This window comes from Festucalex cinctus, chromosome 18 (assembly GCF_051991245.1).
Source record: "Festucalex cinctus isolate MCC-2025b chromosome 18, RoL_Fcin_1.0, whole genome shotgun sequence".
NCBI lineage: Eukaryota > Metazoa > Chordata > Actinopteri > Syngnathiformes > Syngnathidae > Festucalex > Festucalex cinctus.
In genome coordinates, this window is record NC_135428.1 from 5,084,046 (window position 1) to 5,105,782 (window position 21,737).

Below are 21,737 nucleotides of genomic sequence, written 5' to 3' on the forward strand. Positions count from 1 at the left end.
TATCATTAGTCGAGCATACTCATTAGCGCTGCTTCTAAAGTTAGACTTTGATGGTGTTTTCTTGTACCTGCCAATTAATTAAAAAACAAACAATGAGCCCATTAAGACAACCAGGTTTTGCATGATGCTATATTCACTTTTTTTTGTCTAATTTTATCCCGAGAGGCCAAAACAAGGTTGTGTTTTGGTGTTATATTCTATTTTGTATTCTCCGCTCACCTAGCTCACACTAATCTTAGCAGCCTTAATTACCACTTCCTTCTGACCTTATTAAGAACTAATATGGAGGAACGTACTGATGTGGTAACCCTTCAGTCCAGCACAGTTATTACATCGAATACAATTTAAATATATTTGTTAGGAGAGCTACTCAGCGGAAAAAGAAAATTTAGATTAAGAAGTCGGGTCTATTCCTACGAGACGTAGCCGAGCTCAACCTAACATCAATATGGATCCTTTTTCTTCTTAAATTGGACAAATGACTAAAACATAAAGAAGGTTTTCCCATTTTTTTCCCAGAAATTTCTAAAAAAAATAAAATAAAAAAATTAATTTTCTCAATCAAAAAATAAATTGATTCTGTGGTTCACTTTGCACTAAGATGTGATTTTGCCTTGATTCAAAGCTGCTCCTAATGCCCTTTCCGAATAAATGTTGGAATTAATTCAACTGAACAATACAAGTCAAACGTAGTTTAGTGCTGAGTCGAGCATTAGCACGGCACAGATTCAGCCTGCGCTTTAGAATCTAAAAAGACATTCATCTCATTGACTAATGGTGATTGGCAATAACACAGCACGGGGGATTACAGTAACATCCTGGGGTTTATTTGGGCTACAAAATAGATGTCTTTCCCCCTGAAAATAAAATCCTAACTAACTTATCAAAAATGACACTTCTCCAAGGGCATACTGGAGTATTAATACAAATGTGACATTTAAGAACAGCTAAGAAAGTGCAGACTTTCCGTGCGCACTGAAAGGGCTGACTGAGTCTCAACAAACGTCTTTTCTCTTTTGAGGCAAAGAGCCACCATCCATTGACTAAAAGAAATGCTCAATTCTTATTTTTTTCAAAATGCAAATAAGAATTTAACAGGCTCGGGCTCATTTCATATCGTCTTGTACCTATCTAAAAAAATAAAATAAAAATAATTAAAAAAAAATTTAATAATCAGCTGCATTAGTGTGTATTTGACCTTGAGAGGCAGAAATGGACTCCAACTGTGGCCATATATATGTATATATAAATATTTATTTATATTTTATTATAGCCGATCCTGATTTTCATAACGAAAAGTTTCCTGAGCTTATCTGCCAATTTGGCAATCTGGCACAGCAGAAGTGAATGTCCTGGCGATGTGCCTGGCGAAGTGACAATCTCGCGGCAGAAAATCGATCTCAAATCGGGTCTAAGTGGTCATTGCAGGGCAGACAGCTGGTCTAATGTGACATATTTCTAGAAATATATAAGTATTATTATTATTAATTTATTTAAAAAAAAAAAAAGAATATGTATAAGATAATAAATTATGAGTACTTATATCCACTCATTTCAATTCACGTCCAACCTTAGTGGATTAACCAAATAAAGAAAGAAATTAAATAATAATAATAATAATAATAATTTTGTTGTTTTGTTTTTTGATTATTCGATGGAATAATCGATAAGATAATCAATTTGAAAAAGATTCGATAGCACTACATATTCCCTTCATAAATACAGTATGTGAACAGTGGGTGAATCATCTGAATCATTGTTATATATATTTTTTAAATAAAAAAAAATGTTGTCACTCACCATCCTCCGTAGGTACGTAGATGTTGAGATAAAGACAGTCCTCGCTCTGGTTCTGAACATAGGTGGCGGCAGCATCCAGATTGTCCGTGAACCACACTGGTAGCATGATCTCAGGTAACACTCCGTGCACGTTTTGGGGACACACAGGCGCAAATTGGGTGGCGTTACGGATCTCCTGCCAGGAGCCCGGAGCCTCGGGAGGCTGGAAGCGGCGTTCGCCGATGGGTGCGGTGGCGTAAGGTACTCCCAAGTATTGTTCCACGGGGCCCAAGATCTCATTGTTGAGCTCCTTCCTGACGCCGCGTATCTTTCCATAGCCTGTGGATACTACTGGGCTTCTGTCAACTCGTTGACACGCGGAGAGGGTCAGGTGTAGCACGAGCCCCAACAGCCAAACCAGACAAGGGTTCGTGTTCCTTTGAGAGCGACGTTGACGTTTCCCACCAAAGCCTCGGTGGCCGGCAGCATTGAGAGGAAAAAACAACATGTCCAAAATAAAAGCTCCTTTAGTCATTTCAATAAGACATCAGCTTGACGATCACAGATGCACAGTCATCGAGGAGAGCGAAGGCAAAAAGGAGGATTTTTGGAAGGTGACGCGTTAATCGTTTTCCTTGGGTGACATGGTGCTGCGGTGGCTTTGGTAGCATTCTCAGTTTGAACCTGCAGGCTCATCTGTCTTCCTCTTTGGATCTCTTGATGGTTCCAAAGCTGCAGTCAAGGAAGCCAATTACACCTACAAGACAAAAAGGGTTCAAGGAGTCAGCGGATGTGAGTCGACAATCAAACATTTGGAAAATGGAAAGAAGAGCAATCTTGGTTAAAAGGACAATTTCACCCAAAAATGATTTGCCAAAATTGAACCAGTTTTGTTCTACTTCCATTTTTTTTCTAATTGATTTGTTGTCTGACAACAACCCAGTAAATGATAGTGATGTAACGATATCCAAACATCACGATACGATAGTTATCACGATGTTATGGGGGGTTTGGCGATATTTAAAAAAGATCACAATATTGTAAAAAAAAAAGAGCCCATACTAAAAAAAAAAAAAAAAAAGCACAATATTGTGCTTTTGTACATAACAGCAATGCATATCAACCACCTACAATCTCTAATAACAATATTGAGGCACTTACTTGCTAATGCAAGCACACATTGATCGCTTCACAATCAAATTAGGTTCCACTTCATCTGACAATTAGCATAGATTTGAAACATAGAAGGCCAAAACATCCCTAATAAAAATTAATTTGCACTAATGAACTAGCCACTAGAGGGTGCTATAACTGCACAAATGGAAATCAACCTGACTTTTTTTTTTTTAACAGATGTGTTCCCTTTAAATATTGTGAACATGACGACGACGATATTGTGGCAGTTTTAATATCACGATATCACGATATTGCCCATATCGTTACATCCCTAGTAAATGATCTTCAGATAAGCTGCCAGTCACAGGTTCTAATGTACTAAAAATACCCTTGCAGGTTCCAGCGTGCTAATGAGACATGATGCAAAGCACAGGGCCCACTTTGCTAATGAAGATGAATACTAATATTGTTTTTTTTTTCCTCCATTATGATGAGGGGGAAATGACCAATTGAATAACTTGATCAGTCGCAGTACAATTAAAATCTTAATGATGCCTTTTTTTAGAGCAGTTTAGTAACTTCAATCCACAGAAAATCCATTTAACCCTCTTGGGTCGCGGTTGTGCTGGAGTCTATCCCAGCTGACTGTTTCCCGGACTGTTTGCCAGCTAATCACAAAGAAAATAAATAGGATAAATACATAAATAAAATACAGCCTTTTAAAGCACCCTTTCATGGATCGGGCCCACGTCAGTGCCTTTTCCTCACAAGTCAGTTCCGTTGGTTCTTGCTCCCACATTATTACAGACGAATGGGCAATGCTTATCTCGCTCTGGCTTTGGAGACGGAGCCGTTTAGGTGTGATAAAGGCTTTCTGCGGTATTCACGTTTGCTTGAATGCCACATCATACCTCCATCCTGTTCACCCCCACAATATCCACTCTTCCCCTGCCATGCCGCACACACTGGGGATGGCAGTGAAATAAAGCAGGAAGATGCTGCGCGGCACTACAGGAGGCTGGGATTTGTGATGTGACTGCAAATCTGTCTCATTAGGAAACCCAAATCCAAGCTGTCTGGAAGATATTTGGTTAACTAACAGCGACGTGAGTGACTGGATGTTGTGTCACAGACCCGAGGTCGGGAAACTTGCCAAAGCAACCGGAAACCTATTTTAGCTTGTACAAAGCGAATTCAAGTTGACAACGGCAACATATACCACTGAATTCATTAAAAAATAAATAAATAAATAAATTAATTAATTAATTAATTAACTAAGTAGAGTTGTGTGTTGATTCCAAATTCCTCAATCAATTTGATTTCGATTCACAAGAGTTCAGTTCGTTTTGATTTCATTTTCTTCCCGATTAGATTCGATTCACTCAGTTCAATCCATCCGATATTAATTATGGAACATCCTTTTTTTTTTAGGATTTTTTTTTTTTTTAACTCATTCCCTCCCAGCCATTTTCACTGAAGCACCCCCCATACTTTTTTTTTCCTGAGGAAAGAAGAGACTTTAATCTTTCTTTTGCTCGGTTCCATGTTTTTATAGCAATAGAACACAATATTCTGTTGGCCTTGCAAAATCAGTCACAATTCAGTAAAACAGCCGGAAGCGAACGGGAATGCTTCTGTGAAAATGGTGGCGAGTGAATGAGTTAATGAACACATCTTGGGCTCCTGAATCATTTAATTGTCCAAGTGAGATGAAAATGTCAACTTGTTGAGGAACTGAGAAGCTAACAAATTAGCATCTACTGAAAAGGAGCTAAGATTAGACTATGTCGCCTCAACCACAGGGACTCATCTTCTCATACTAGACAATGAAGCTACCTCCAATTTGCGTTCAGCGTGCGCTGGGAGCTCCAAAAATAGAAATGATGAAAAAACGTCTGCTTGGAAACCTGCAGCGTGACCTTACATTTTATATTCTCCAAGGCTACGTCTTAAAGTTTCTCTATTGTCCAACTACGCCACATCGGTGAAGCAACAGGAAATGGAGTGCAAACATTTTATAGTCTTACTTGACTTGAAATAGTGCTTTTAACCCTTGTGCCTTGGAATCAGTGACACGCTCTAAGAATAAATTTTAGCCAAATAAGTAATTCTACTTTGAGGTGTGATAACTAAGTCAATTTTTAACATTTTTTTTTATTTCAACCACTCAAAATGTTCATTGGCATCAGAACTATCCATACATATGAAGTTTTTTTTTTTTTTATGTATTCCCCCCTCTTAGGACAATACAAGCCCAAAGAATGGACTATGAAGAAAACGAACTGTGCTGTATACATGTATAAAAAATAAATAAAAAATTAATACTTCATATGACATAATTAGAGCTTCGAATAAGGCAATAAGTTATAACAACAATTTTTTCAATGCATGCCAAATTTTTTGACAATGGCAATTTAATGCAAAACACCCTGGAAAAGTAAATTTTAGCCAAATAAGTAATTCTACTTTGAGGTGTGATAACTAAGTCAATTTTTAACATTTTTTTTTATTTCAACCACTCAAAATGTTCATTGGCATCAGAACTATCCATACATATGAAGTTTTTTTTTTTTTTTATGTATTCCCCCCTCTTAGGACAATACAAGCCCAAAGAATGGACTATGAAGAAAACGAACTGTGCTGTATACATGTATAAAAAATAAATAAAAAATTAATACTTCATATGACATAATTAGAGCTTCGAATAAGGCAATAAGTTATAACAACAATTTTTTCAATGCATGCCAAATTTTTTGACAATGGCAATTTAATGCAAAACACCCTGGAAAAGTAAATTTTAGCCAAATAAGTAATTCTACTTTGAGGTGTGATAACTAAGTCATTTTTTAATATTTTTTTTTCTTTCAACCACCCAAAATGTTCATTGGCATCAAAACTATGCATAAATATAGTATATTTATTTATTATTATTATTTCCCCCCGCCATAGGACAACAGAAGCCAAATAATAGATTATGAAGAAAATTAACTGTGTTGTATATATGTATAATAAATAAATAAATTTGAATCTTTCATATGACATAGTTAGAGCATCAGGCAACACGGTAGCTTTGATAGAAAACTTTGGGGAAAAAAGTACTTTTTGTGGGGCTCCGGAGCGGCACCGGGACCCCTCCGTGACTTTAGCCGCAAATTGTGTTTGTTTTTCGGATACAGGAAGGCCCGATTTACACCCCCGTATCCGGCGTCGCACTTCAACGAGCCACGTATCTCTTGTGCTCACGGTTCCAGATATGTGTCAGATATGTGTAATTTTCCCCGTAGGACGTACGGTTCCGGACAAATAACGGAAAGAAAAAGCTCCATTACACCGATCCGTCCGTTTACTTTACCCGGAAATCGTGCGTCTTTTTCGGACAAATTTACATCGCCTGTATCCAATTGTATCCGGCGAACTGAAGTCAACACAGCGACGAGCTACATACCGTTCGGAAGCTACACGTCCCCCGCGGCATTCCAGGACGTGCTCATATGTTCGTTTATGTTTATTTTGTAGAAGTACTTACTTGCCAACTTGCATTTGCAGCTTTTTGTGTGTCCGATCGCCGTTCTTTTCTTTCTTTTCCTGAGATCCACGAAGCTCATGTCTCGTGCACGTTAGCCTCTTAGCACGTTAGCACGTTGTTGTGAATACAAACTAGCCGAATAAAAATCGAAGCTTAGCACTTTCACACGTAGAAATGCAACGGCCAGATAAGATAACCGACGAGGAATTCATCTCGACAACCGTTACATGTTACACTTCATAAGTTGCAAAAAAAAACACGTTTTTTTTGTTTTGTCTTATCCCTAATGGTTATTGTTTCCACCGATCCATGCTCCTTGCCATGTTTTGAAGAATGCACGAAGGGAAATACGTCACCTCCACGTTGCACGCACGTTTGGCCACAATGGCACGCCTGCCCCCTGCAGCCTTGGCGAGCAAATGTCGATGCTCGGCTGTTCAAAATGGATGATTGAACTGTGCATGCGTGTGGAATATGCACGCTATTAATTCTGAAGTTCTGAAGTGAAGAAAGAGAAAAAAAAAATAAATAACAGCCTTCACACACTGAGGAAAACCGCTGTATTGCAACGACTAACAGTGGCTCATTTTGGGGAATAAAAACGACAACGAGCATTGCCATTCGACCCCTCCCACTAGGGAACGTGCTTCCCACGTCCATGCAGACAAAAAAACAGCATATCCCAACACGAAACATAAGTCAATAGCTCGCAATACCTTTTTCTGCACAAAAATATAAGTGGCGCGCGTGTACGCGCATCCACGAACACGCACGCGCGCCCACTAACGTGCACGCGCATCCACTAACATCCTGTCGAATGCACAATCAGTAAAAAGCACGAAGAAATAAGTCTGTGTGGAATATGGTGTGCTGGAATCAGTGAGGCGTTTGCAAGGAAAATCATTAATTGGCCTCTACCGCCACCTGGTGGATTTGGGGTGCAAAATCTTTCTCATGCCCATGGCACCGTCGAGGAATGTCCATAGAAGGATTTCATGCAGAAATCACGGAAATTGCAATAAAATACATGCAGTGTCCAATCGGTCCAAAAATGTCACTTATAATGTACATTAATGTTACGCGGTTGGCTAAATCCGATGCCAGCGTAATTATGATTGTTATCTCCCTCATGCAATGGCTCAGAAATGTTGGCACACTCGCATTTTGACGGTCCCCCAGTTTTCCAAAACCGTGGCTCATTTTTTTTTTTTTTTTTTTTTTTTTTTCCCCCCCCCTGCACAATCAAAACCTAATTTACATAATTGGCTAAGCAAAATGCACGAGGGTTAAAATTGACAACATCATAAAGCGACCTCATGTTTGAAGAAGCTTTTAGTGCGGGTGCAAGACCAGCACGACATCAGGAGAGTGTTGGCTGAAGCTTACTTTTGATAAATATGTCAGATGTGGTCTCTCTCTAGTGTTACAAGCTTTCTAAAATAAGCTACTTCCTGCTGGTTTTAGCCAGCTCTTGTCGTTTTAATTCACGTTTAGCAGTTTGCCCATCTCGAACAGCCAACGTTTTGTTTTCAATTCAAAATGACGTCAAATGATTCAGAAGCGTTTTTCTGTGCCAAAAGCGTTCAAACTAGATGTTAACTCATTCACTCGCCGCCATTTTCACATTTCGCAATCCCGTTCGCTCCCGGCTGTTTTACTGGATTTTGACTGATTTTGCAAGGCCCACAGAATTTTGTGTTCTATTGCTATAAAAACATGGAAACTATCAAAATAAAGATTAAGGTCTCTTCTTTAATCAGGAAAAAAAAGTAAGTTTCTATCTGTTTCCGTTTTGCAGCAATTAGCATTAGAAGAGAGCTAAGTTTCATCAGTTTTTACAAATCTATTTAAAATTGTAAGTAATTGAGCTTTTTTTCTAGATGGCCCTGGTTGATCTCCTTTGCTCTGCTGCCACCTGCTGGCCGTTTGTGTAATAACTACCATTTCTGCAACCGTTCTTTGCAGTTGAGAGGCTGCATCAAAGCATTCTGTATGCTCTAGCATAAAAACAAAACAAAAAAACGTATAAATACGTCTTTGGGACACTTAAAACATTAAAAAAAAACTTATTTACACGTTATTGGGAGCAAATGAGTTCAGTGTGTGGCTATAGTCATCAATACATCAGGCTGTATTGGTCAAGCCAGGTGTTTTTTTTTAAATTATTTTAATTGATAAAAATGTGAGAATTTCCTATTAGTTTTTTTTTTTAAGCCTACATATATAAAGTTCTGGCATCATTCCTGTTATAAATTATACAGCGTGTTACTTAAATGGAGACTGAAGTCCTTGAAGACAAGGCGAGTGCTGCAGGGGCTAATAGGCAAAGATTTGGCAGACTTGATTAATTTAGCTTTTAAACATATCTTAATTTGATCCCGGCTGAACCCTGCTGAGAGGATACTGGAGTTATACGCTAATATTTTCTTTCAAGCTGAGGTTATGAAAACAATGAGTCAACAGTGTGATTAAGGTCGTTGCATACAGAAAGACTTAAAAAGCAACTGAGAGTCATATTTGAAAACTTTAAATGTAGGAGTGGGGATTTAACAGGAAAAAAAAAGTGGGGCACACGTTACATACAAAAGCACTGACACACGACTCTCTAGAGCAGGGTGTCCAAACTACGGCCCGGGGGCCATTTGCGGCCTGGGGACCATTTGCGGCCCGCCGTCCATTTTTTCGTGGCCCGCGACATATGCTAAAAATGGCATTTGACTCAGTTCAAATAAAATAAAAACAAAAATGTTTGGAGATGGTCAAAGTAAGAAGGGAAGGTGTCGAAGAACACATGTGCTATTAACACATTCATTGCCAGACCAGCAAAAAAAAAAAGCATCATTTGACGTCTTTTTCCGTCAATGGCAGTGAATGAGTTAAAGGTTATTTTAGTTAACTAAAACTAACGAAAAAAACTAAAATTCAAAAAACAATTTCGTTAACGAAATAAAATAAAAACGAAGATGCTTTTTTAAAAAAAAGAAAACTAACTGAAACTACATTTTATGTTTACAAAACTAACTAAAATAAAACTAACTATAATTATAGCAAAAATTTCCTTCGTTTTAGTCTTTGGTAATTAATTTAATGCATGAGCCTTTGGGGATGCCCTGAACAATTGTCAATGTCATCGACAACAAGTGGCAAAATGGACGTCCATGAAATGGATAAAAACGGCTACATTTAAGACTAGTGGAAGCAACATAGAACATATTATTAACTCATTGACTGCCATTGACGGCTATAGACATCAAACGATTCATTTGAACTGGGCTGGCATTGAACGAATTAGGAGTCAACACCATAGGCAGATTCTAAACTTTAAATACGATTTGTGGCAAATTTGACATGTTCTGATTTTAATAGTGAGAAAATTATCCAGAATACACAAATATGAATATAAAAAGACCACTGTGATCAAGAGGGAGTTTAAAAATGTACCCACCAAGCTGCCCATTGAAAAGAGATACAATGCTGCCATCTGCCATCGTTAGTGGCTGTATTTGATTCCACAACCCATTGACCAGGCAGCGCTGCACTTAGATGTTGCACTTCCCATTGATAAAAAAAACTGAGTTGACGTCATTTAACATTTTATGGCGGCATCCATCGTGATTTTACTCATCGTTATGAAACATTTTTGGCGGTCAAAGAGTTAAGAACATTTTTGGGTTTACTTCCCCTATAATAACATTTTTTAAACTTATTTTTTAATAAAAGCAACAGCAAAATGCTGATCATACTTTTCATTGACCAGTGATGGTTTTTATTTGGACTGCCGGTATCAGCCGGTTAAACTTAAATGCGATGGGATCGGAGTGGCTAATCCATTTTGCAGTGGAAGCTGGAGGTGAGTTGGAAGTTAAGAATGTGCTCATTAGATACAGGACTCACTCCAGGATCATTTATGTAAATAGTCACTTCGGAGAAGCCTCAAGTCAGGCGCGCTCACGCAGTCGGACACGTAATTATCCCTATCTTTTGGTGTGGGGCTAGCATTAATGTGATAATGAGAATGGTTTATAGTGATGAAGATGAGTGCATGTGCGTATAGCGGCATGTCCAACTAATTAGCGACGAGCCGTATAAAACTTGCCCGTTGTGTTGCTTGTCTGTCACAACACTCTCGAATGACCAGCCTGATTGCGTCATCGCAAGCTCGAAGGCATTTTGAGAACTCGAAAACACGGCCCGGCCATGATGTGTTGTTCCTTATTTGGAATAATGATCATGATGGAGATGGTAATCTTTTTTTTTTCCGCACTTGGCACAAAAATGTAGAAGGAAAAAAAAATGTCGAAACACAGCGAAGAGATAAAGGCAGTCTATAACGGCATGTCTAGAGGGGTGCAATTTAAAAGGAGATTTACAGGATGACATTGAATTAACTAGCTTACGTTCCTCGGGCAGGCATGTTCAATGCTAAGCCCCCCGAGCAAAACGGCAATCAGCTTTTATTCTCCAGTGTAGACGAAAGAAAAGTCAAAAAGAGTCTTAGGATCTCAGTGTGATTGGAAATTGAGAAGTCTGCATGTAGCAATGTGCCTTGACACCGCTTTGGCCTACTTTACGCGTGACCATTGTAATGTGGCAACATCGAGAGAGAGAGAGAGAGAGAGAGAGAGCGCCACAATCACCTCTCAAAATTGCACCACGCTTTATCTAATCTCTGGATTGAAGCACGGAGATGCCTTGACATACTCAGCGCAGTCTTTCTCCATTGGATCGAGGTCTTGGAGGGCAAACAGGACACAGAACATTCTGTCTTTCGCATCATTATGTGAATCCATCGAGACTCAGTAGAGAAGCTAAGTCAAATAAGTCGTCTGCCTTTACGAATGAGAACTCACCTCAGGTTAAACTGTTAAGTAAAGTGAAAACAATGGTTGAGCACCATATGCGGTTTGTTTCTACGACCATGTTGTAGCTGAAGGCAATTTGTGTGAGCAGAAGCGTGCACTTGGTGTCATTGGATGAAGGACCAAAAAAAAAAGCCACAATTAAAAGTGAATAAAAATAAAATCGGACGTAAAAATATAATTCAAAAATTAAATACAAAAAAAATATATATGAATGGAAATGAAAACCAAAAATATATTTAAACATAAAAATAAATAAAAGTAAAAATAAATACAAAAATAAAACGCAAGATTCAAAAATAAGAATAAACATAAAAATAAATGCAAAAATAAAGATATAAATAGAATTAAATATCAATCAAATAAATAAATAAAAGCGATCTGCTCTCCTATTTATTTATTTATTTCATGCTGACAGCATCTGCAGCATAAAATAAATAAATATGACCGCAGAAGAAAATAAATAAATATGAGAGCAATGTTTGTATTTATTTTTTGATATTTAATTCTATTTATATATTTATTTTTGCATTTATTTCCACATTTATATTTATATATATATATATTTTTTTTTTTTAAAACCTGTTTTACTTGTTTTTCTTGTATTATTACTTTTTTCGATTTATCTACGTATAGATATATATTTTGTTTTTATTTATTTATTTATTTATTTATTTATTTATTTATTTATTTATTTATTTATTTATTTATTTATTTCTATATCCATCCATCCATTTTCTTGACCGCTTATTCCTCACAAGGGTCGTGGGGGGTGCTGGAGCCTATCTCAGGTGGCTTTGGGCAGTAGGCGGGGTACACCCTGGACTGGATTGTCATTGCCGTCAGTGTGATCTGTGACTATAACATCCAAGTGAGGATCAGGCTGTGCAAAAGTGTGCCGCTGCTCAGGAGGGGTCAGAGACCAAAGCAAATTAGCAACACTCTCATTAGCATTTGTGTCAGTGAAGTCAACTGTTCTTTGTTCAAAGGAAACCTGATAACATCAGTAAGAACTGTATCATGCTGATTAAACACGATTCATACTTACAGATCTCACGATGTAATGATGGCTATGAAAAATTCTGTTTTGGCAAAGTTAACGCTCAATTATAATCATGGTCAGGTATCGATTAACAAATTCTTTGGTACTGCTCTAAACTTTGGCTCACATTTAAACTGACAGTGTGCTCACAAGACGCGGACAGAAACTTATAGTTGTGATGTCGGAGGGAAAGAAATACGGTGCGAGTGTGAGGTTAAATGAGGAAAGAGGCGAGGGCAGCTTCAAAAAGATGAGGAGGAGCAGATGTCAGAAGAAAAGAGAGTGAGGGAAAAACAGGATAAATGGAGGTGGCTGCAGGAACGAGGTTGGCACGCATGGTTAAGTGCTTTGCTGAACGTCGAGTTACAGCTCTGCTAACCCCCCCCACCATACTAATGCTCTTTGCAAAAACAGCGGATTCAAAAAGTCTACACACCCCCTGATCCAATGAAAGGTTTTGTGATATACATATCTAAATAATGAGAACAAAAAAAATATTTCAAAACTTTTTCCATGGATAACGTGACCTATAACCTGAACAAGTCAAAAGAAAAAAATATTATATATATATATATATATATATATATATATATATATATATATATATATATATATATATATATATATATATATATATGGGGTGGGACGATACAGGTAAACCACGATTCGATACTGTGACGATATTTGACTCACGATATCGATAATATCGCGATATCTACGATTTTTTGATATATTGTCAAAAAACATTTTAGCAATATATCATGATATGTGACTGAAAAAGCCAATCAAATGCCCATAAAAAGGAAAATGTCTAATTATGCATTTATTTAATGCCAAAACTTGTACAATGTACAAAGTTCTGCATTGTGCCTCACTGCCTCTTTGCCTTTTAACTATAAACATTGTAAAGTGAGACAAATTAAAAGTGCATAAACATAACATAACAACTGGACACATGACATCAATATCTACCGTCAGTGTATCGATAATTTATTGCAACAGAGAGCGCAACAATATATTGCAATATCGATTTTTCCCCACCCCAAATATATATATATATATATATATATATATATATATATATATATATATATATATATATATATATATATATATATATATATATATATATATATATATATATATATATATATATATATACTTAATTAAAAACAAACAGATCTAAGTAGCAATTAAGTGGACAGGAAGAGTCATATTTTTCCATCAAAAATCTATTTTAACACAAAACAAACCGCTCTTGAATCTCTTTATAAACCGAACCTGTCAGTCACATTATTTTTCCAGATCTAAAAATGTACCTCCTTTGTATGCTTTCTTATTGTATATTTTCGGCTCCTTCGTCACACATCAAGGTGCCCAAATGACTCATGGTGAATTATTTATTTATATGTTCAGATAAGGTGCACCTCAATAGTATGGCTGCCAATTTGTTGTGCGTGTTAATATTTCTGTATGAATGAAAAGGAAGCTCATAAAAAAAAAAAAAAAAATACATTACACGGGTATGTGTCTATGATACTGTGGTGTAATATTGTTTAAATATGGAAAGCGATTCCCTTGTGTATTTGTTAGACGTGAACCATTCAGACGCTCTCTCCCAGAGGCTCAGAAAAAAAAAGCTTGCCAGAGTTAAATAAATAGCAGAATTACTGTAAGCTAACTTGAAATGTTTGTCGTGCAATTTTTATGGCTAATTTGCATTTGGTTTCACAATGCTATTTTCGAATATTCATTGAAATGTATTTACAAGTTGTATTATTTATCTGCACAGTAACCGTATAGCAGAATAGAAAAAGCCAGTGCAGAATTGTTGCATCCAGATGTGGGATTCTTCGTTTTGTGTGTCAGTCAGACAGATGATTAAATCATTTTTTAATGTCTGTAGAGCTTACCATTTATAAAATTGTGTCACCTCTAATTTTAATGAAACTCGTTGCATCTCATATTGTGAGACAAATTGGCAATTTAGGAAACTGATGCTTGGTGTGGCGCAGTCACAATTTTAAGAAGATACAAATTCAAACACGAGGCTCAACTTAGAGATACGACTTAAAATTTATGCACCGGTTTGTCCCGTTCTCCGAGCTTCAATATTTAATAGACCATTTATAAAAGATATCATGCGTGACAAAATTAAGATGCATAACGGCGGGGTTGAACAAATTGTGAGGGGGAGTGGAAAGCTTCATGTGATTTGAGGATGACATTTTAAACGTGCATATCATTTGGGTTTTTTTTTTATTTTCCGTTGGTAATAAAAACAAAAGAAACAATGATTATTGCTATTTCTTTTTTTAAATGTAAGACCAAAAACATTTTTTTTTTAAAATGGCTCAGATAAAAGAAATGATGATGATGATGATGATCACTAGTATATGGAGGACCAAAACTGCCAAAATTCAAAATAAATAAATGACAAAAATAAATAAATAAATGACTACAAGTGAAAATAAAAATGATTATAAAAAAACTATAATTCGAAAATTCCAAAAAAATAAATATAAATGGAAATAAATCAGTTTTTATTTTCACTTATAGTCATTAATTAATTTATTTAGTCATTTATTTATTTAGTCATTTATTTATCTATTTATTTAGTCATTTATTTACTTATTTATTTAGTCATTTATTTATCTATTTATTTAGTCATTTATTTATTTATTTAGTCATTTATTTATTTAGTCATTTATTTAGTCATTACTTGTTTTGAATTTTGGCAGTTTTGGGCCGTACTGCCAAGTCAACTCAACTCAACTTTATTTATAAAGCACTTTAAAACAAGCATTGCTGTACACAAAGTGCTGTACATGAAACAAGAATCGGTCATGCAGTAAAAATAAAGAGTAAAATAAGAACAAAACAAAACATTGCAAGTAAGTATACAAGTGAATAAAATTTACATCAATGAATTAAGTAGGTAATGAATCAAATTCACCAAAATCGTATGACACTACCAGCGCCAATAGTTAGACATGGTCCAGCAGCCGAAAAGTTTAGTCAACTTTCAGATGCCAAATTGTCAGGTGCACATGTCACATGTCAAAGAAGAGCAGGCTACATATTCACAAAAAGGCAAAAAGAGGCTTATAATGTCTTAAAAATGAAGTTGTACCCGTTTTTCGAGTTTTCTCACACACTGAATGAAACAAACTCAGCAGGATCTCTTGTCCTGAAAATTCTTTGACACCCCTTGGAACTCATGAAGCCAATTACAATGCCCTTGATTTAAAATGGCTGATTTGCTCATCATATGATGGATCGTGGTCAAACCGATTTTCCACAGCACGTATACGCAGCATATTTTCTGATGTCATCGTGAAAACAAATCACCTCTGCGCATCAGCCGTTTCGGAATCTGGAATGTGATTCAGCACAACTTTCTCATCGGGATCAGCCGAACTTTTAAATACGCGCTCCACAGCGATATCAGTGTCATCGCGGATGTAAATCAAACAGACGAATGAAACGCCAACTTTAATTGGGAAGAAAGCAGCACGCACAATGGTGATGTCCCGTGTTTACTAAGCCTGCAAATGCAAATGAGCACATCTGCAGATATGGCGTGCATTCAGCACATATTAACTGTTTTTTTTTTTTTTTTTTTCAATGCAATTATTTTTTTCTTGTAGTTATAACTGTGCTATGACAATGAGTGCAGCATAACAAGTGAGGCCGGGGATGCTTTTTGAACCCTAATAAAACGTTTTCATCCCTGACACTAATGGGAAATTCAATTACTCTGTTCTGGCCCTGTTATTTATGTAACGATGATCAACAACATCAGGATGATGATTTATTGATTTTGCGTTGTAATTTATCAAGATAAATAAAACAAATCATAATTAAAACTGCATCTTTGACTGAGGGGGCATTTTATCTGTTATAGTCTATGCGGTAGTTAGTTCAGTTTTGTTTCATAATTACTGTCCCTAGCGCTAGGGGTGTGCTCAAAAAAATTGATACGGCAATATATCGTTGCGGGCCCCATTACAATACACGTATCGCTACGCAGGCGTCAGAATCGATATTGCTTGTTAACTTTAAATAGGCAGTTAATGTTTGCCTTTGCAGCTTGCATTGTACACCCTGAACCGGTTGCCAGCCAATCGCAGGGCACACAGAGACGAACAACCATCCACGCGCACAAGCACACCCAGGGACAATTCGGAGCGGCCAATCAACCTGCCGTGCATGACATTGGAATGTGGGAGGAGACCGGAGTACCCGGAGAAGACCCACGCGGGCACGGGGAGAACATGCAAACTCCACCCAGGAAGGCCGGAGCCTGGACTCGAACCGGAGTCCTCAGAACTGGGAGGTGGACGTGCTAACCAGTTTTTTCATGTTAAGGGAAAAAAATAACCTAAGTATCGGTATGGTATCGGCCGATACCGCAAAGCTGGGTATCGGTATCGGGGGCTAAAAACCGGTATCGGAACAACACTAGTTTTTTTGCACATGTTGTTTAGGTCATTGATATAAATCACAGCCTAGATAATGAGTTTCCCCAGTGAACATTCAAATTATTTAGCAAGTAACATTTTTTATGCATAAGGGAGAAAATCAAGGTTCTTTCTCATTAAAAAAAAAAAAAAAAAAAAAAAAAAAAAAAAGCACATAATAGTCCAATGCCTTGCAAAGGGAATTTCAACACTGGACATTTCAAGGCAATCATTGCAACGTTAAATAATTTGTGCGAGGGAGCAAACAGGTTTGTTCCAATAAAGGTTTATTACGGAATGTTTCTGTGCGGCAAATGCATCATATTAAGAGAGCAAATGTTTAAAAGCGGCTAATGAACAGCAAGCAGGTACTTGAATCTGAGCTGTCGGTTGTCTCTGGAGTCCCAAGAACATCTCATTCAGGATTCCCCCCCACCCAAAAAAAAAAAAGGCTTGCAGTCAGGCGTAAATGATACATTTCGGTCGTCCCGAACCAATTTCACAAGGAGAAATGATCGTAGTGGACTCGGAAATACATAAAGATTGATTTATTTGTATTTGTTTAATGTTTAACTCTTTGACCGCCAAAAATGTTTCATAACGATTCGTAAAATCACGATATATGTTGCCATAAACGTTAAATGACATCAACTATGTTTTGTTTTTTTGTTTTTTTAAATCAATGGGCAGTGCAACATCTAAGTGCAGCGCTGCTGGGTCAATAGGTTGTGGAATCAAAGACACTCACTAACTATGGCCAGAAGATGGCAGCATTGTTTCTCTTTTCAATGGACTGCAGGTGTATGAAATTACAATAAAACATGACGAAATTTGATGAAATAGAACTTTTTCAAGGATGATGTGAATGACCAAAGCCTTTGTCATTTTAAAGTCGTACTCGATCATTAAAATAGTTGATTTATTTGATCATGATTACTTGTCGATTAATCGATTAATTTTGAAAGCTCTACTATATGCAATTATTGACACCCCCTTTTCCGATAGTTTCATGTTGTTTTGATTCTCTTCTATCTTTATCTCGAACCTGTTTTAGCGTGTGCAACACGTTTGCGCATAAATCCCATTACCCAACAACAAAACTGTGGCCAATGAAAATACAGAGTAGCTAATTATTCTAAGAAGCCATAAGCCACAGTGACTGGTGAGCAAAAAAAAAAAAAAAAAGATCAAGTCAAGTCCTGTGTGGGCCTCTGAAGAATTGAGAGTTGTATCCAATCAGCAACTCTGGGAGCTATTAAGATTTTGTTTTTTAACTGTTGTGCATAATGATTTAGAACACTGTATTTTGACTAATTTGGCACAAAGATATTATGCCCAATACTTTGGAAGACATCTAAGAAGATTGGAAGCACACATTAGTTGTTTTTTTTTTCACCAAGAAGATGCCAGTCAGAAGCATCAACCTGCTTAACTGTGTCAAACTGAAGCACTTTTGACCGACATTACATTTCAGAAGATGTATCTTACTTTTTGCTACACTATTCCAAGCAGGCGCACAAACACAAACAAGTAGCTGCTGAAATTTAAATGTTCTCTTAAAAGGCCTGTCATGTTGAAGTGAGCGCATACCTTGAAAGATGGGATGAGCTTGCTGCATCGGTGATGCGTTCGTAGAAGTAGAGCACTAAGACGCGTGTGATGTATTCTGCTGAGATGATTTGTATACCAAAATGTGGCAAGAGCAGGGTTCCACTCTGAGGGGAGTTGAATAAGACGGCATGATATTTTAATAAGGCTCTGAGTGCTTCAAATACATACAGTATATTAATAATGTTAATGGGTCAGGCAATTCAAAAAGATTCCTTGTCTTAGAAACACACTTGAACTTCCACCTGAGTCATCGACGCGACAATACGTCAAATGTAGCTTAACACATTCACTGCCATAGACGGTTTTAGACGTCAAAGTTTTTTTTTTGTTTCCTGGACTGGCAGTGAATGAGTTAAAATATAGAGAACTGTTGTTCTGACAAAATGACAATCGAATTCAGCAGTGCACACAAAACAATAACACTGTGTTCCACCATTCACGAATGACTATAACGTTCTCATGAATTTGCACATCTGTCTTTTTTTTATAACAGGCATCTGTCAGTGATTAGTCGGTTAGAGTTCCACTTTGAGACCGGTTTTCAAACAACAACAATGCTGTAATTGTATTGTGGGGGGGGGGACAAAACAGAACAATACTATCAGGAGTAAAAAGAATTGCATAACTGCACATTATGCTCAAATATGACTAAATTTCAAAATCATTTAAAGGGATGCGTGACTCATTGAGACAGTAAAAAGTTCATATTTACTTCATTATTTTCGTGTACAATTCTACGGAAGCGTATTGCATTCACTTGAAAAAAAAAATGTTTTTCTGACTAATGTTTTTGGGAGCTTTTTTTATTTTTGTTTTTCTGAATATTTTTTTTCTGTCATAAAAAAATATATATATATATTCCAAAAAAACAGGAAAAAAAATATTCCGAAAAACAGAAAAAAAAATACTCCAAAAAAACGGGGAAAAACATTATTTTAAAAAAAAAAAAAACAGAAAAAAAATATACCAAAAAACAGAAAAAAAAAATATATTTTTTGTAATTTTTTTTGGACCTCTGAATTCCAAGTGACTTGTTTCAGACCACTGACCTGTATTTATGACTGGATAGCCGAAAGCCCCTACATGCCAGTGCAAGCCTTTGAAGTCACAGGGTGGCCATCTTAGTGACCACCCCGGCACAAACCCCCCCACCCTGCCTCTGGCCTTAGACTAAGTGCCTAGAACACAGTATTCTGTGGGCCTTGCAAAATCAGTCAAAATCCAGTAAAACAGCCGGGAGCGAAATGAAAAGTCTTAACAATTCCACTCGTTGCGTTTGTTGAGTTGCCTTCGCCATACTGCACCTGATTCCGTCTTTATACCGTAGCTGACGCACCAATCATTCAAGGCCCTGAATTACACTCAGCAAATCCCACGCTGCCTCTCTAATATAATCATCTATAACACATTTCACCCCTAATTAGAAGAAATTGATTTTGCTAAGCAGATCAGAGGTAATATTGTAAAAGTGCCCGCTTGTCTGTGGGAGGAATATTTCTTTATTTTTAACAAGATATGGGACCGTGTGTTTCACTTCAATTATCGTGCGGTTAAACCACTTTCAGGTGGCTCGGCGTAAATGTGATCTCGCTTTACATTTCGCAGATACTCATCTACCACATTTGCACAACCAGGGAGACGAGATTCATTTGGAGTACTTAGTGCAGAATCAACGTAAGAAAACACAATTAAGGCAAACTATTACACTACATACCACAATAGTATACAGACTATAATTAATTATCTATTTGAAGCTAGTTAATTCATAATGTTTCACATTCCCATAATTAAAATATTTATGTATTTGTATGTGTATTGGGTATGATCATAACAATCAATTGATTAATTTATCATATAGAAATGAGAATGTGGAATTGTGACTAATCATGTCTTGAAGCAATTGAGGCAAAATTGAGTCTCAGCTAAGTTGCAGTCTAATTGTTAAAACAATTGCCATAAACAAGATTATTCTCCCCCCCCCAAAAAACAAAAAAAAAAAACACTGAGGGAACACATATTGCTTTATTTGTTGTTTTTTTTCTAAAATTCATAAAAATAATTATTACAACAAAATTGAATGATTTTTTTAAATATATTTTTTATTTTTTTACATTTTTGTCTGTGTCCAAACCTCACTGAAGAAATCCAATGTACTCTATTTAATAGTGAATTATGCATAGATTTTTCATTGTCTCACTAGATCCAGCAGATGGCACTGCGTCTTTCTTCTGCTCCACTACTACTTTATATTTAATGCAGAGTAGTGTCAGCGTTAGTATCTTTCTGAATATTTTTTTTTTTTTTGCGTCGTGCAGATGACTGGCCTATATGAACTCAGTTCAACGTTTGACTAATTTAAATTTTGCTCTTATATATTTTACTTAACTCATTTGCTTACAATAACATGTAAATACGTTTCTTTTAATGTTTTAAGTGTGCCAAAGACGTAATTATACGTTGTTGTTTTTTTGTTTTTTAAATGCTAGAGCATACAGAAGGCTTTGATGCAGCCTCTCAACTGTAAAGAATGGTTGGAGAAATGGTAGTTATTACACAAACGGCCAGCAGGCGGCAGCAGAGCAAAGGAGGTCAACCAGGGCCATGTAGAAAAACAGAAAAAAAAAATTTTGTTTTTTTTTTGGAGTGAATGAGTTAAAATGCATTGCAATTGTAAAATTGTATAATGAGTCGCAAATGATTTGTACGGAGCCCCTAAAAAATTGAAATATGTTTCTCGTTTGAAAAATAAATAAATACAATATAATAATAAAAAGTATTGTTCAGTGCTACACAGTCTACCTAACTAGTTAGTGGCTAAGTGGTGGAATTCCCACCATCTGCTTCATCGAAATACATCACTGATTGTTATATCTGAATCAGGTGTGTGATAACTGGCCAAAAAACAAATTATCACCAAATGACACAGACAGCTGCCGAATGAATCACGTCTGATATCTTGAGGGCAAAGCTTGATTTTTGTTTCGTTTCGCAGGAGTTTGGTGCGATATTCTGGCTCATCTCATGGATGCTTGTTACGTGATATCGTTCACAACAAGGTTACCATGGCGCTCGCACCGCTGTTCCTCCAGCGTCACTTTGCTGGCAGATGAGAGGTCAGGTCAAGCTCTCCTACTTTTCTCCTCCTTGGTCATGACTTGCCTGAGAGCTGGGTCATTCTAACCTCTTTTTTTTTTTCTTTTTACAAATCCCCATGACAGTGTGCGCTATTAACTCAGCATATAGTTTTTGCTTTTAAAAATATCGTGTCGTACACAGTAACTAGCTGACTGTTCCCATGAGGAAATGATGCATCAGCAACATCTACTCGACTGGACTGGGTA

At 36.8% G+C, this 21,737-nt stretch overlaps 1 protein-coding gene across 3 annotated transcripts in view; it reads right to left on the reverse strand.

Moving 5' to 3' along the window:
- LOC144006023 (neuroligin-2-like) overlaps window positions 1–21,737 on the reverse strand; it is a 66,941-nt gene that overhangs the window by 39,282 nt on the left and 5,922 nt on the right. For 2 of the 3 annotated variants that reach the window (XM_077504633.1, XM_077504632.1), the window contains exon 2: window positions 1,801–2,536. In XM_077504633.1, the coding sequence (XP_077360759.1) occupies window positions 1,801–2,314 (514 nt within the window). In that variant the 5' untranslated portion in view covers window positions 2,315–2,536. Of the gene's footprint in view, window positions 1–1,800; window positions 2,537–6,421; window positions 6,936–21,737 lie in introns of those variants that run through there. The other variant, XM_077504634.1, reaches the window with a different exon arrangement.